Source organism: Procambarus clarkii, unplaced genomic scaffold, assembly GCF_040958095.1.
Source record: "Procambarus clarkii isolate CNS0578487 unplaced genomic scaffold, FALCON_Pclarkii_2.0 HiC_scaffold_340, whole genome shotgun sequence".
NCBI lineage: Eukaryota > Metazoa > Arthropoda > Malacostraca > Decapoda > Cambaridae > Procambarus > Procambarus clarkii.
In genome coordinates this window covers 188490-202505 of record NW_027189373.1, presented here as the reverse complement: position 1 = coordinate 202505, position 14016 = coordinate 188490, and the positions used below count along the sequence as shown (strand labels likewise).

General features: G+C 41.0%; 1 protein-coding gene across 1 annotated transcript in view; it reads right to left on the bottom strand.

Annotated features, from left to right (window-relative positions):
- LOC138361385 (beta-lactamase-like protein 2 homolog) overlaps positions 1 to 14016 on the bottom strand; it is a gene marked incomplete at its 3' end in the record, with an annotated part of 106601 nt that overhangs the window by 14171 nt on the left and 78414 nt on the right. The window contains exons 3-5 of the mRNA XM_069320734.1: positions 8452 to 8625; positions 1724 to 1884; positions 614 to 734 (exon numbers count right to left, since the gene is read on the bottom strand). Coding sequence (XP_069176835.1) covers positions 614 to 734; positions 1724 to 1748 — 146 coding nt within the window. The remainder of the gene's footprint in view (positions 1 to 613; positions 735 to 1723; positions 1885 to 8451; positions 8626 to 14016) is intronic.

Sequence of the window (14016 nt, the reverse complement as noted above, 5' to 3'; positions counted from 1 at the left end):
ACCAGACCACACACTAGAAGGTGAAGGGACGACGACGTTTCGGTCCGTCCTGGACCATTCTTAAGTCGATTGTGATGAAGTAGATTCAGGCAATAAATAGGCTAGAGAGAGGTGAGGAGCAAAGTGTAGTAGAGGGGATAGTAGTAGGAATAAGAACTGCAGAGGGCCTATTGGCCCATACGAGGCAGCTCCTATTATAACCACCGAATGAGAAGGAGATAGTAATAGGAATAAGAAGAGGATAGTAAGGGAACGTAAAGAAAACAATGAACAGGAGAGAAGAGAGAAAGAAAAGGAAAGAGAAAGAAAGATAAATGGAAGGGTAAGCTTATGTTAGGTTACGTTTCTTAGAACGTGACCTAACGAGACCACGTTTCTTTATTGTCTGCATCTACTTCCTCATCATAATCGACTTGAGAATGGTCCAGGACGGACCGAAACGTCGTCGTCCCTTCACCTTCTAGTGTGTGGTCTGGTCAACACATCTGAAAATTAAGAAAATGATGATGTTTCGGTCTATTCCGCACCATTATCAAGTTGTGAAAAGAAAAGTTGTAGAGATATGTGATCTATAATCATATATTAAGTGCAATACTGCAATATTTTTTCTTACTTGAGAGTTGCACCTTCTGTTTTGATTTCATCATTGTGCTTGAGTTTTATGAGTCTAACCGACTCATGTAGGGGCTCATCAGGAGCATCAGCTCGAGGAAATTTGTATACTTTAACACAACCTGAAATTATCATTTAAACTTTTTGAACACAAGTTAAAATTAAGTACTAAATGTAATGAAATGTCTATATGGTGGTGCACTTGGTAGCTCCCAGAGCTAAAGCACAGGGGCAACCAAGTCATAGGGTACTACACCAGACCTCTGATACCCAATTGAGGTTACTGGGACCAAAATCTGGCTCTTTTTGTGAGGTGAGTGGGCAGCTTGGGACTGGAGAAAATTATTAGCAAAAATTAAAAAGGCATCAAACCAAGCAACAATTAAAAAAAAATTGTAGTTAACTAGCCAAACAATATTTGTTGTTTAACTAGTTAACAAATATTATTTTATATAACATAACAAATCAACAAATAGTGACCCATATACTTAATTTACATGCAGCCTGAGTCTGGCCATCACCTAACTCATAAACAACTTGAACAAACTCTCAAGGAAAATGAGGAACCAGAGTGGGTACAGAGTGCTTCTGAGGGGCCCATCAGAAATGGTTGCTTCATTACATTCAATGTTTGATTTCATAGAGGCCGTTCTAGTAGGTCCCCGAGATAAATCTTACCAATGCCTCAGCAAAGGAACAGATGGTTAGAATAGTCAGGTATGGATGAGCCACAGCTCTAAACCAAATGCTTAACACCATCAAGCCCCAGGCGTGCACTTCGCGCATATGCACGAAGAACCCCTGGCAGTGCAGGCGAGCGTGCGGGCGAGTGCTCGCCGACACTAAATGTGTATACTCGTTTAAGTTTTCTCACCTTAATTCTCGTGCTACGTTACTTGTTTTGGTATCATTGTGTTCACAATAGAATTCCCTACAGGTGAATATGCATATAAAGTCCAACAGCCAGGCTTGACTCCCCACAGCAAAGCCTAAAGTCGGTAAAAGTTACCCGTGAGCGCACAAAATCAGTAAAATGTGTACAGTATATTCTTTTAAATTCTTGTGAGAAACAGAAACAAGCCCAAATTTTAATATAAATTAGGCTTCTTACCTCCTAAGCAACCAAGAACATCCATTAAGCCTCCTATATGGTCAGGATGCCAATGGGTGATAACAATTCTGTCAATGGTAGTCTCTTGCTGTTTCAACACTGACAAGAGTGCTGAAATGTAGTCTGCATTTCCTTTCTCGCCTGCATCAAGCAGAATACGACTGCAAACAGAGAATGGTAACTTGAAACATTTTTTTCCACCACCAATTGATGAAGTTCCCTATATCACTATATCAAGCATAACTCGCAAAACTATTCACAGATCTGATGCCTCTTCCTCCCAGTAGCTCCCTTTCAAGAAGGAACTACAGAAGAAGTGTCTGCAGTAGCTCTATCATCACACAGGCCTTTAATTTTTTTAGGCTCTAATCCTTTTCTCAACCTATCTTTTACATAATATTCAATAGGCTTACAACATTTTCCCACTCTCATTTAACCACATTTATACTAACTCTTTGTTTCCTTTGGTATAACTATGCCCTAATCCAACTTAACCGCGGAATCAGTCTCCGTGGTGTAGTGGTAAGACACTCGCCTGGCGTTCCGCGAGCGCTATGTCATGGGTTCGTATCCTGGCCGGGGAGGATTTACTGGGCGCAATTCCTTAACTGTAGCCTCTGTTTAACGCAACAGTAAAATGTGTACTTGGATGAAAAAACGATTCTTCGCGGCAGGGGATCGTATTCCAGGGACCATAGGATTAAGGACCTGCCCGAAACGCTACGCGCACTAGTGGCTGTACAAGAATGTAACAACTCTTGTATATATCTCAAAAAAAAAAAAAATAAAATAATATAGCACCCCCAATACCGTAAACCTCTATCGTTTTAATGGGGGCCTGACAGCCGAGTGAACAGCACTCGGGGTTCATAGTCCTAAGGGTCTGGGTTCGATCCTCGGTGGAGGCAGAAACAAATGGGCAGTTTCTTTCACTCTGATGCTCATGTTCACCTGGCAGTAAATAGGTACCTGGAAGTTAAACAGCTGCTATGGGCTGCTTCCTGGGGATGTGAGTGTGTGAAAATTAGGATTAAGAACTTGCCCAAAATGCTATGCGTGCTAGTGGCTGTACAAGAATGTAAGATCTCTTGTATATATAAATAAATAAAACAAAAATAAATAAATCATGTAGCACTGTATCAAAAGCTTTGCTAAAGTCAAGGTACACAACATCACAAACCTTACCACTATCAAGAGCTTCAACTATGCTGAAATAAAATGATAGCAAATTTGTTACACAAGAACGGCCATTTGTAAAACCATGTTGTAATTCATTTATTAATCAATGTTCTTCAAGATGAAAACAAATGTTATTTGCAGTTAACGATTCAAGCTACTTTCCCACAATAGACATTAAGCTAATTGGGCAATAGTTTGACGCAAGTAATTACAGTGTGTCCTTACTTGAATTAACTATATGGGGCAAGGCCAATTTCTTCCACCGCGGAATTTGTTCTACCCATTGGCCCCAGGCTGTCCCTCCCCTCCATATGAAAATAAAAGAGGACCTACATCCACTATCAACAATACAAAAATTTTAGAAAATCTATTTATGTATTTATAATTTTGAACATGGCACATGATAGAACAATCATTGATGAACAATTCCATATCAAAATCATAACTATGCCATAACATAAATAACAAAATCATAACCATAACATAACTGCTCATATAAGTTGATTTCCGGAAGCCAATTGTATCAATCTCGATATAATTACCTGTATTCATAAAAATATTCATTTATTATTATAAATTTTTCATTTTCCCTATGGCATTTGATGGAACAATCACTTGGAAACAATTTGGTATATAAATGCTACATATATGAGCATTATTGAATCCAATCAAGCGAAATCACCTAATTTTCTTAACAAACTGACAAGAGGAGGGAGCGGTTGGCGGGCTGCCGGTGGTTGGGTGCTGGAGGGGGTGGGGGTGTGGGTTGTAGCATGTTGGCAGTAGAGGGGGGGATGGCAACCAGACTAGGAGGCCTTGGGCAAGATCAAGCCTCGGGCTGGGCCAGATCACGCTTCGGGAGAGACCAGGCTTCGAGCTAGACCAGGCCAGATAAGTCCTCAGACTAGGCCAGATAAGTCCTCAGACCAGGCCAGACTAGGCCAGATAAGTCCTCAGACCAGGCCAGATAAGTCCACAGACCAGGCCAGACTAGGCCAGATAAGTCCTCAGACCAGGCCAGACTAGGCCTGATAAGGCCTCATGTAACACCTCCAGATTGATACTCCCCTTTCTCACTTAAAACCCCAGCTTAACACTGCTTATCAAGCTCACTTTGACCCTCATTGAACTTATCCGCTCTAATGTTAAACTGAATTATTAAATGGGGGAAATACAACTGGGTTGTTATGATTCTAATATTAATAAAAACGTAAGTTTACACTGCTACCACCTTCTGAAACCTGAATGTGCCTGCATTACTGATCTCCCAGGAAGGACAGAAACCAATAATCATACTCTCGAATGGTGTATTACATCTCGGACATTAACACTGGGGATAATTTATAGAAATTCTTTTCTTTACCAATTGAGGATCAGGGGATGTCTTAATTATCATTAAATGAAGAAAAACACAGGGAACTTCCAAAACCTGCATGAAAATGAGAAATCTAATGGCTCAGACTAAATTTTTAAGGGGAATTGAGCTAAAACTCCAAATAATCAATAATGAAACGTTATTTAATCAATGACACAAAATAATATCCTAACTCTTAATACATCCTATGAGGCAAAGGAGTGCAATTAGCTGACACACCCAACCAAGGGAACAAATTACCTTTCACTGAAATTACCAGCCAGATGTTGACGGCTTCTCCCAGGTCCCCTGGAACTGTCCCAAGTCACCTCTCAAGACACACTAAACTAAGATTTGCTCACAAGCTTACCAGTGGGGATAGCTCCTCCCACAACTAGTTTCCTAGGCCCAATAAACCCCGCCTCTCCAAGTCTAGAGCCAATGACTATTCAAATACCTCACCTGAGACTCCCATAACCAAAATTCACTTACGTACTTCCTTTACTTTGTGAGCACCTTGATTGACCTGCGTGCCCTTCATTGCCGTGCCTTTCGAGCGAACTGCAATCTCCCTACAGCACTCGTCTTCCAACATGGCGAATGAATTGGAGGTCTTTGACAACCCGCCTACAGCTGTCCTAGTCTTCTTAAGACCCCTATCCTTTGAGACATTTCAAGACAAAGACTTTCTAATGCTGCTCTCCTTATTAGCTTCCTCCTGATGTTGTTCCATCTGTCTTAGCTCCTCATTAGTTCATACTTAGTTCAACACAAGGCAAAGTTAGAGAAGATTCCTAGGTATGCCACCAGACTAGTCCCAGAACTGAGAGGCATGAGTTAAGAGGAAAGGCTCTAGGAGCTAAACCTTACATCATGGAAGACAGAAGAATAATAAGTGGAGACATGATCACCACTTACAAAATTCTTAGAGGAATTGACAGGGTAGACAAAGACAAACTATTTAGCATGGGTGGAAGAGGAGACACAGGTGGAAACTGAGGAGACACATGAGCCACAGAGACATTTCAAAGAATTTTTCAGTATCAAGATAGTTTACAAATGGAATGCATTAGGCAGTGATGTGGTGGAGGCTGACTCCATGCACAGTTTCAAACGTTGATATGACAAAGCCCAATAGGCTCAGGAATCTGTACACCAGTTGATTGACAGTTGAGAGGCGGGACCAAAGAGCGACAGCTCAATCTCCGCAAGCACAACTAGTCGAGTACTAGGCAAGTACGGCAGTAAAGAACCTCACGTTGAGAACAACCTCATCGCAACAGCCGTCTCACAACAACTACCAAAAAAACACCTTATACCAATCACAACCTAAGACAATCACATAACATAACAATCACACAACCTAAGACAATCACATAACATAACAATCACACAACCTAAGACAATCACATAACATAACAATCACACAACCTAAGACAATCACATAACATAACAATCACACAACCTAAGACAATCACATAACATAACAATCACACAACCTAATAACAATTTGACAATAGGCCCCGGGTTGCAGCCTAGGATGCGAGTGATACGAGGCGTGATTGACGTTATCTTGGCAATAAACGCCGCCATTCCCGATATTTGGTAGCTGACGGTGTTGAGCAGTTGCTGGTTCTTTGCTAAATGTGCAGTGAACTTACAGTATCTTATGTAAGACTGGGAATTGGGTCCTTAATGGACGTGCAGTTTGTATGGTTTATCTTCTCGATGACTGCACGAGTACCAATGTTGAGAATCAAGCTTTAAAATGTTTATCGTTCTTCGCTGTAGAGGAGCGGCGACTAAAAAGCGGTGTGTGTGTTAGAGGTCGACCGTAGGGCGAGATGTTGTTCACTCCGGGCCGACGAGGGACACAATGTTGATATCATCAGCTGATCGCTGGTGCTCATGCGACCAGGCGGTTGTTGTCCGGTCTTCGGCTGCCACTCTAAATTACAGAGCACGGATCCCCACACATATTTCCACCATTTCTGGTAGAAAACTTGTATGTTTCGTATATAAATATAACTGCTCACTATTAAAATCACAATATAATGCTATTAACAGTTAAAAATCTGCCCGAAACGCTGCGCGTACTAGTGGCTTTACAAGATTGTAAATACTATGTTATGTATTCTCTCTAACTCAATGTACCTTCTTGTATATAAATAAATAAATAAATAAAACATTAAATCTTCTACTTAACAGGCATATAGTTATTAAATGACGTTTAGTGATGTGATAGACACAAGGCACTTGTTATCCACACCACTGAATTGTAAATCCATCCTTCTGAAGATGTCTACCTATAACACACGATCTAACACACGCCGCTTTTTATTTATTTATTTATTTATTTATTTATTTATTTATATATACAAGAAGGTACATTGGGTTTGTGAGAATACATTGGATAGTACAGTATTTACATTCTTGTAAAGCCACTAGTACGCGCAGCGTTTCGGGCAGGTCCTTAATCTAGCAGATAATTTTAAGTAGGTAATTTCTATCAGAATTGATAAATGATAAAGATACATTGCAAGAGAAAAATGAGATGAGAGAGATAAGTAAGTATATTAAAGCACATTGTTATATTAAAGCTCTAATTGAATACATTGACAGCTTGATTAGTAATTTAAACAAGATTAATAGACACCATACAGCAGATTGACAGCACATATAAGACAGCAATGATCACAATGGTAAAGATGTTCAGATTGGGTACATAAAGATTGGGAGACTGGGTAGCAAAAGATACAGATAAACAAGATTTATAAACACCATACAGCAGATTGGCAGCACATATTTTTTTTTTTTTTTTTTTGAGATATATACAAGAGTTGTTACATTCCTGTACAGCCACTAGTACGTGTAGCGTTTCGGGCACGTCCCTGGAATACGATCCCCGCCGCGAAGAATCGTTTTTTCATCCAAGTGCACATTTTACTGTTGCGTTAAACAGAGGCTACAGTTAAGGATTTGCGCCTAGTGAATCCTCCCCGGCCAGGATACGAACCCATGACAAAGCGCTCGCGGAACGCCAGGCGAGTGTCTTACCACTACACCACGGAGACTGTTTCAAGCAATGAAGAAAACAATAAAAGAAAACAGCAATGATCACAACGGTAAAGATGTTCAAATTGGGAACATAAAGATTGGGAGATTGGGTAGCAATTAATACAGTGCAATTTTAAGGCAAAAAGTGAAAAACTATGAAGATGAAATTAGATACTTTTTAGTATTGATTTTGAATGATGTAAAAGTTGGACAGCTTTTCAATTCAGTAGGGAGTGAGTTCCATAAACTGAGTCCCTTTATTTGCATAGTGTTTACACAGATTAAGTTTAACTCTGGGGATATCAAAGAGATATTTATTTCTGGTGTGGTGATAATGGGTCCTATTACATCTGTCCAGGAAGAGTTTCAGACAAGGATTTGCATTTAAGAACAGGGTTTTGTAAATGTAGTTGACACAAGAGAATTTGTGGAGTGAGATTATGTTTAGCATGTTTAGGGAGTTAAACAAGGGGGCTGTGTGTTGTCTGAAAGCAGAATTTGATATTATTCTGATAGCAGATTTTTGCTGGGTGATGATGGACTTGAGGTGGTTTGCAGTGGTTGAACCCCATGCACAGATACCATAGTTGAGATAGGGATAGATTAGTGCATAATATAGAGAGATGAGAGCAGAGTTAGGAACATAATATCTGATTTTGGAGAGTATACCAACTGTTTTAGAGACTTTCTTAGTTATGTGTTGTATGTGGGTACTGAAGTTGAGTCTCTTGTCTAGGAATATGCCAAGAAACTTTCCATCATTTTTATTGCTAATGTTTACATTGTCAATCTGAAGCTGGATTGCATTTGTAGATTTGCTTCCAAATAGGATGTAGTAGGTCTTTTCTATGTTAAGTGTTAGTTTGTTGGTTGACATCCATAAGTGGACTTTTTTTAGTTCATTATTAACATCATTTAGTGTATGTGGGTTGGGGTTATGGTCTTTACTGGTTGGGGTTATATGGTCTTTACTGCAAAAGCATCATAACAAAATAATATAATTTGTGAAGCTATTGCCTTTTAAAGCATTCCGATATTTAAATTATTACCGTAATTCTTACGTAGCCTGGATATTCAACACTAGAGGAGAAAGTACTGCTGGTGACACAGTGGGCTGGTGAGAAGCGGGTCTCCTTACCATCACGGTAGTCGCCCTTGATCTTGAAGACACTCACACCCAGGTACTCCGGAGAGCCTCCGACATGAACACCTTCCTGCTTGTCCACTTCCAGCAGCTGGCGTCCCTCCAGTGAGACGGATGCGTTGGTCACCTTCCCCATCGTCGGCCGTCAGGATGGTGGCCGAGCCATGCCTGCAACACATCACACTCTGAAGCTACCATCCATCACACCTTAACACACCACTACCACACACCAACATACCAGCATAGGAATAAGGGAAGGGAACTATCAGGAGACAGTGCCAAATCATTACGACTATATAGAACTTGTCCGCTGAATGCCGACCTGCACAAAGTGAGACCGTCGCTCTACCGTTCAACCCATGTGGTTGGGTGTATGGATAAAGGAAACTGCAGCTTATAAATGAGTAAAAATAGGAGGCAGCCTATATCTATATCCACCCAACCTTATTTATATATATAAAGGTCTAACCTATGCTTGAAACAATCAAGTGATATTATGTCTATTATGTTTCCTTGTACTAATTTGTTTAAAAAAATAACAATCTTGTTTCCAAACCTGTATTTTTCCAGGTCCTCCCTGTAACACATTAGCACCACATATCACTCAACCATCACCACCCATTACACTGTAAATCCCACATCACCACCCATTACACTCTAAAACCAACATCACCACCCATTACACTCTAACCAACATCACCACCCATTACACTCTAAAACCAACATCACCACCCATTACACCCTAAAACCAACATCACCACCCATTAAATCAAATGTTTATTTAGGTAAGGTACATACATACAAGAGATTTTACAAAGAATGATGGATTTATAGATAGGGCTAGTACATACAATGCCTAAAGCCACTATTACGCAAAGCGTTTCGGGCATGAAAAACTTTAATGACTAAAGCTTAATACTAAGTGAGCATAAAGAGTAAAATGAAAACATGGAATGAAAACATAGCTGAAAAAGCAGCACAAATACAATTCTGTATTTCTACATAATTCTTCACTTATTTTAATACAATTCTTCACTTACAATACCATATAGTATTCCATATGCAATACCATATGTAATACCATGATAATAGTAGTATGAACCATCTGGTGAACCAAAGTTCACCAGATGGTTCACATACACATTTGTGGAACCTAACACATGACATGTTTGGAGTCTCTGAAGTATGGCCTAGTGCCACTGTAAAATAACTGCAAAATACAAAGCATTAAACTTTTAAATTGTATAATTAAGAGCTGAAATAACCAGTGAAGAATTGCTGGTGTACAAAATTGCAGTATCTGTACTCATTTATATTATACAAATATTTCCCCTGTTAAATAAACAATATTATTAAATATTACACAACTTTAAAACTCACCTGCTTGAGCAAGTATACATATTTTTTGTATAAATATATTCTAATGGATGCCATAAAGCATCACTGATGAGCTGCGGTGGTCGAGGGGTGAGGGGACGCCACGGTGGGCAGCCTCAGCTCAGGCATGACCCTAGGCTGGCAGCCTCAGCTCAGGCATGACCCTAGGCTGGCAGCCTCAGCTCAGGCATGACCCTAGGCTGGCAGCCTCAGCTCAGGCATGACCCTAGGGTGGCATGCGGTACCCCACCAGGAGCCCCCACCATACTTTCCAATCAAGCCCCCAGACTGGCACAGCGTAGACTGGGCATTACCAGACCGGGAACAATCCCAGACTGGCACGAGGGGGTATCACTGGGTATTGTCACGCCAGTACCAGAAAGGCACTGACCCGTGTCAGACCGGCACAGAGTACCCAACTGGGCACTGGTACAGGTCACGACCCCAAGTGTACACTCGGTAATAGGATAGATGAAGAGCAATTCATCAAGACCAATTGTGTAACAAGGGAGAGAAAAGAAAGAGACTCACTAGGGAGAGAAAAGAGGGAGAGAGACTCACTAGGGAGAGAAAAGAGGGAGAGAGACTCACTAGGGAGAGAAAAAGAGAGAGAGACTCACCAGGGAGTGTCGAGGGAAGCCACTGGCAGCTTCAGCTCCCGCCACATTCACGCGGGAAACACAACAACATTATACACCGTCTCCCTCAAACACTCCCTTAAGAATAATAATATAATAATATATTATCAAATCAAATGTATGATTTAATAATTCACTCATAATAATTGAATAATAATAATGAACTTTTCCACTCGCCCTTCACTCATTATATCTGACTATAACCATCACAGTATGTTAATTATCCTAAGCTATTTATCCTTATCAATGCTGTAACTTATTTATTTTATTAATCTATTTATATATATATACACAAGAAGGTATATTTGGTTTATGAGGTACATAGCATTGAAGTTTTAACATTACACTCTAACCAACATCACCACCCATTACACTCTAAAACCAACATCACCACCCATTACACTCTAAAACCAACATCACCACCCATTACACTCTAAAACCAACATCACCACCCATTACACTCTAAAACCAACTTCACCACCCATTACACTCTAAAACCAACTTCACCACCCATTACACTCTAAAACCAATATCACCACCCATTACACTCTAAAACCAATATCACCACCCATTACACTCTAAAACCAACATCACCACCCATTACACTCTAAAACCAACATCACCACCCATTACACTCTAAAACCCACATCTTGAGGTTATCTTGAGATGATTTCGGGGCTTTAGTGTCCCTGCGGCCCGGTCTTCGACCAGGCCTCCACCCCCAGGAAGCAGCTCGTGACAGCTGACTAACACCCAGGTACCTATTTTACTGCTAGGTAATAGGGGCATAGGGTGAAAGAAACTCTGCCCATTGTTTCTCGCCGGCGCCTGCGATTGAACCCAGGACCACAGGATCACAAGTCCAGCGTGTTGTCCGCTCGGCCGACCGGCTCCTCAATCATTATCACCACCAATGGCTGCCCTGCCTGCCCACATCATCAATCATTATCACCACCAATGGCTGCCCTGCCTGCCCACATCATCAATCATTATCACCACCAATGGCTGCCCTGCCTGCCCACATCATCAATCATTATCACCACCAATGGCTGCCCTGCCTGCCCACATCATCAATCATTATCACCACCAATGGCTGCCCTGCCTGCCCACATCATCAATCATTATCACCACCAATGGCTGCCCTGCCTGCCCACATCATCAATCATTATCACCACCAATTAGACTAACACACCACCATCCATTATCCCACAATAACCATCCACCACACTAACAAACCACCTTCACACTGTAACAAAATCATTACATTATAACACCACACGTTGTTATACATATTATACATAATATACATATTATACAACTGAAAGTGGCGGTGGGTCACATTTTGCCCAAACCCCCCTGCAGTTTTCAAAATATCCCAAACATCCCAAATCCGATACCTGAGCCATATTTTGGAGCCAAATTCTGGCTCTCTGCACGTATTCGCAGTTTGAAATTCAGACTTTTTATACTGGAAATAAACCAATTACTGAGAGCGGCGGTGGGTCACATTTTGCCCAAACCCCCCTGAAGTTTTCAAAATATCCCAAACATCCCAAATCCGATACCTGAGCCATATTTTAGAGCCAAATTCTGGCTCTCTGCACGTATTCGCAATTTGAATTTCCTACTTTTTATACCGAAAATATGCCAATTACTGAGAGCGGCGGTGGGTCACATTTTGCCCAAACCCCCCTGAAGTTTTCAAAATATCCCAAACATCCCAAATCCGATACCTGAGCCATATTTTAGAGCCAAATTCTGGCTCTCTGCACGTATTCGCAGTTTGAAATTCCGGCTTTTTATACCGAAAATATGATAATTACTGAAAGCGGCGGTGGGTCACATTTTGCCCAAACCCCCCCTGCAGTTTTTAAATTATCCCAAACATCCCAAATCCGATACCTGAGCCACATTTTGGAGCCAAATTCTGGCTCTCTGCATGTATTCGCAGTTTGAAATTCCTACTTTTTATACCGAAAATTTGGCAATTACTTAAAGCGGCGGTGGGTCACATTTTGCCCAAAAACCCCTGCAGTTTTCAAAATATCCCAAACATCCAAAATCCGATACCTGAGCCATATATTAGAGCCAAATTCTGGCTCTCTGCACATATTCGCAGTTTGAAATTCTGGCTTTTTATACCGAAAATATGCCAATTATTGAGAGCGACGGTGGGTCACATTATGCCCAAACCCCCCTGCAGTTTTCAAAATATCCCAAACATCCAAAATCCAATACCTGAGCAATATTTTGGAGCCAAATTCTGGCTCTCTGCACGTATTCGCAGTTTGAAATTCTGACTTTTTATACCGAAAATATGCCAATTACTGAAAGCGGCGGTGGGTCACATTTTGCCCAAACCCCCCAGCAGTATTCAAAATATCCCAAACATCCCAAATCCGATACCTGAGCCATATTTTGGAGCCAAATTCTGGCTCTCTGCACGTATTCACAGTTTGAAATTCCGACTTTTTATACCGAAAATATGCCAATTACTGAAAGCGGCGGTGGGTCACATTTTGCCCAAACCCCCCTGCAGTTTTCAAAATATCCCAAACATCCCAAATCCGATACCTGAGTCATATTTTAGAGCCAAATTCTGGCTCTCTGCACGTATTCGCAGTTTGAAATTCCGGCTTTTTAAACCGAAAATATGCCAATTACTGAGAGCGGCGGTGGGTCACATTTTGCCCAAACTCCCCTGCAGTTTTTAAAATATCCCAAACATCCCAAATCCGAAACCTGAGCCATATTTTGGAGCCAAATTCTGGCTCTCTGCACGTATTCGCAGTTTGAAATTCCGAATTATATACTGAAAATATACCAATTACTGAAAGCGGTGATGGGTCACATTTTGACCAAACCCCCCTGCAGTTTTTAGAATAACCCAAACATCCCAAATCCGATACCTGAGCCATATTTTGGAGCTAAATTCTGGCTCTCTGCACGTATTCGCAGTTTGAAATTCAGACTTTTTATACTGAAAATAAACTGAGAGCGGCGGTGGGTCACATTTTGTCCAAACCCCCCTGAAGTTTTCAAAATATCCCAAACATCCCAAATCCGATACCTGAGCCATATTTTAGAGCCAAATTCTGCCTCTCTGCACGTATTCGCAGTTTGAAATTCCTACTTTTTATACCGAAAATATGTCAATTAATGAAAGCGGCGGTGGGTCACATTTTGCCCAAACCCCCCTGAAGTTTTCAAAATATCCCAAACATCCCAAATCCGATACCTGAGCCATATTTTAGAGCCAAAATCTGGCTCTCTGCACGTATTCGCAGTTTGAAATTCCGGCTTTTTATACCGAAAATCTGATAATTACTGAAAGCGGCGGTGGGTCACATTTTGCCCAAACCCCCCTGCAGTTTTTAAATTATCCCAAACATCCCAAATCAGATACCTGAGCCATATTTTTGAGCCAAATTCTAGCTCTCTGCATGTATTCGCAGTTTGAAATTCCTACTTTTTATACCGAAAACATGCCAATTACTGAAAGCAGCGGTGGGTCACATTTTGCCCAAACCCCCCTGCAGTTTTC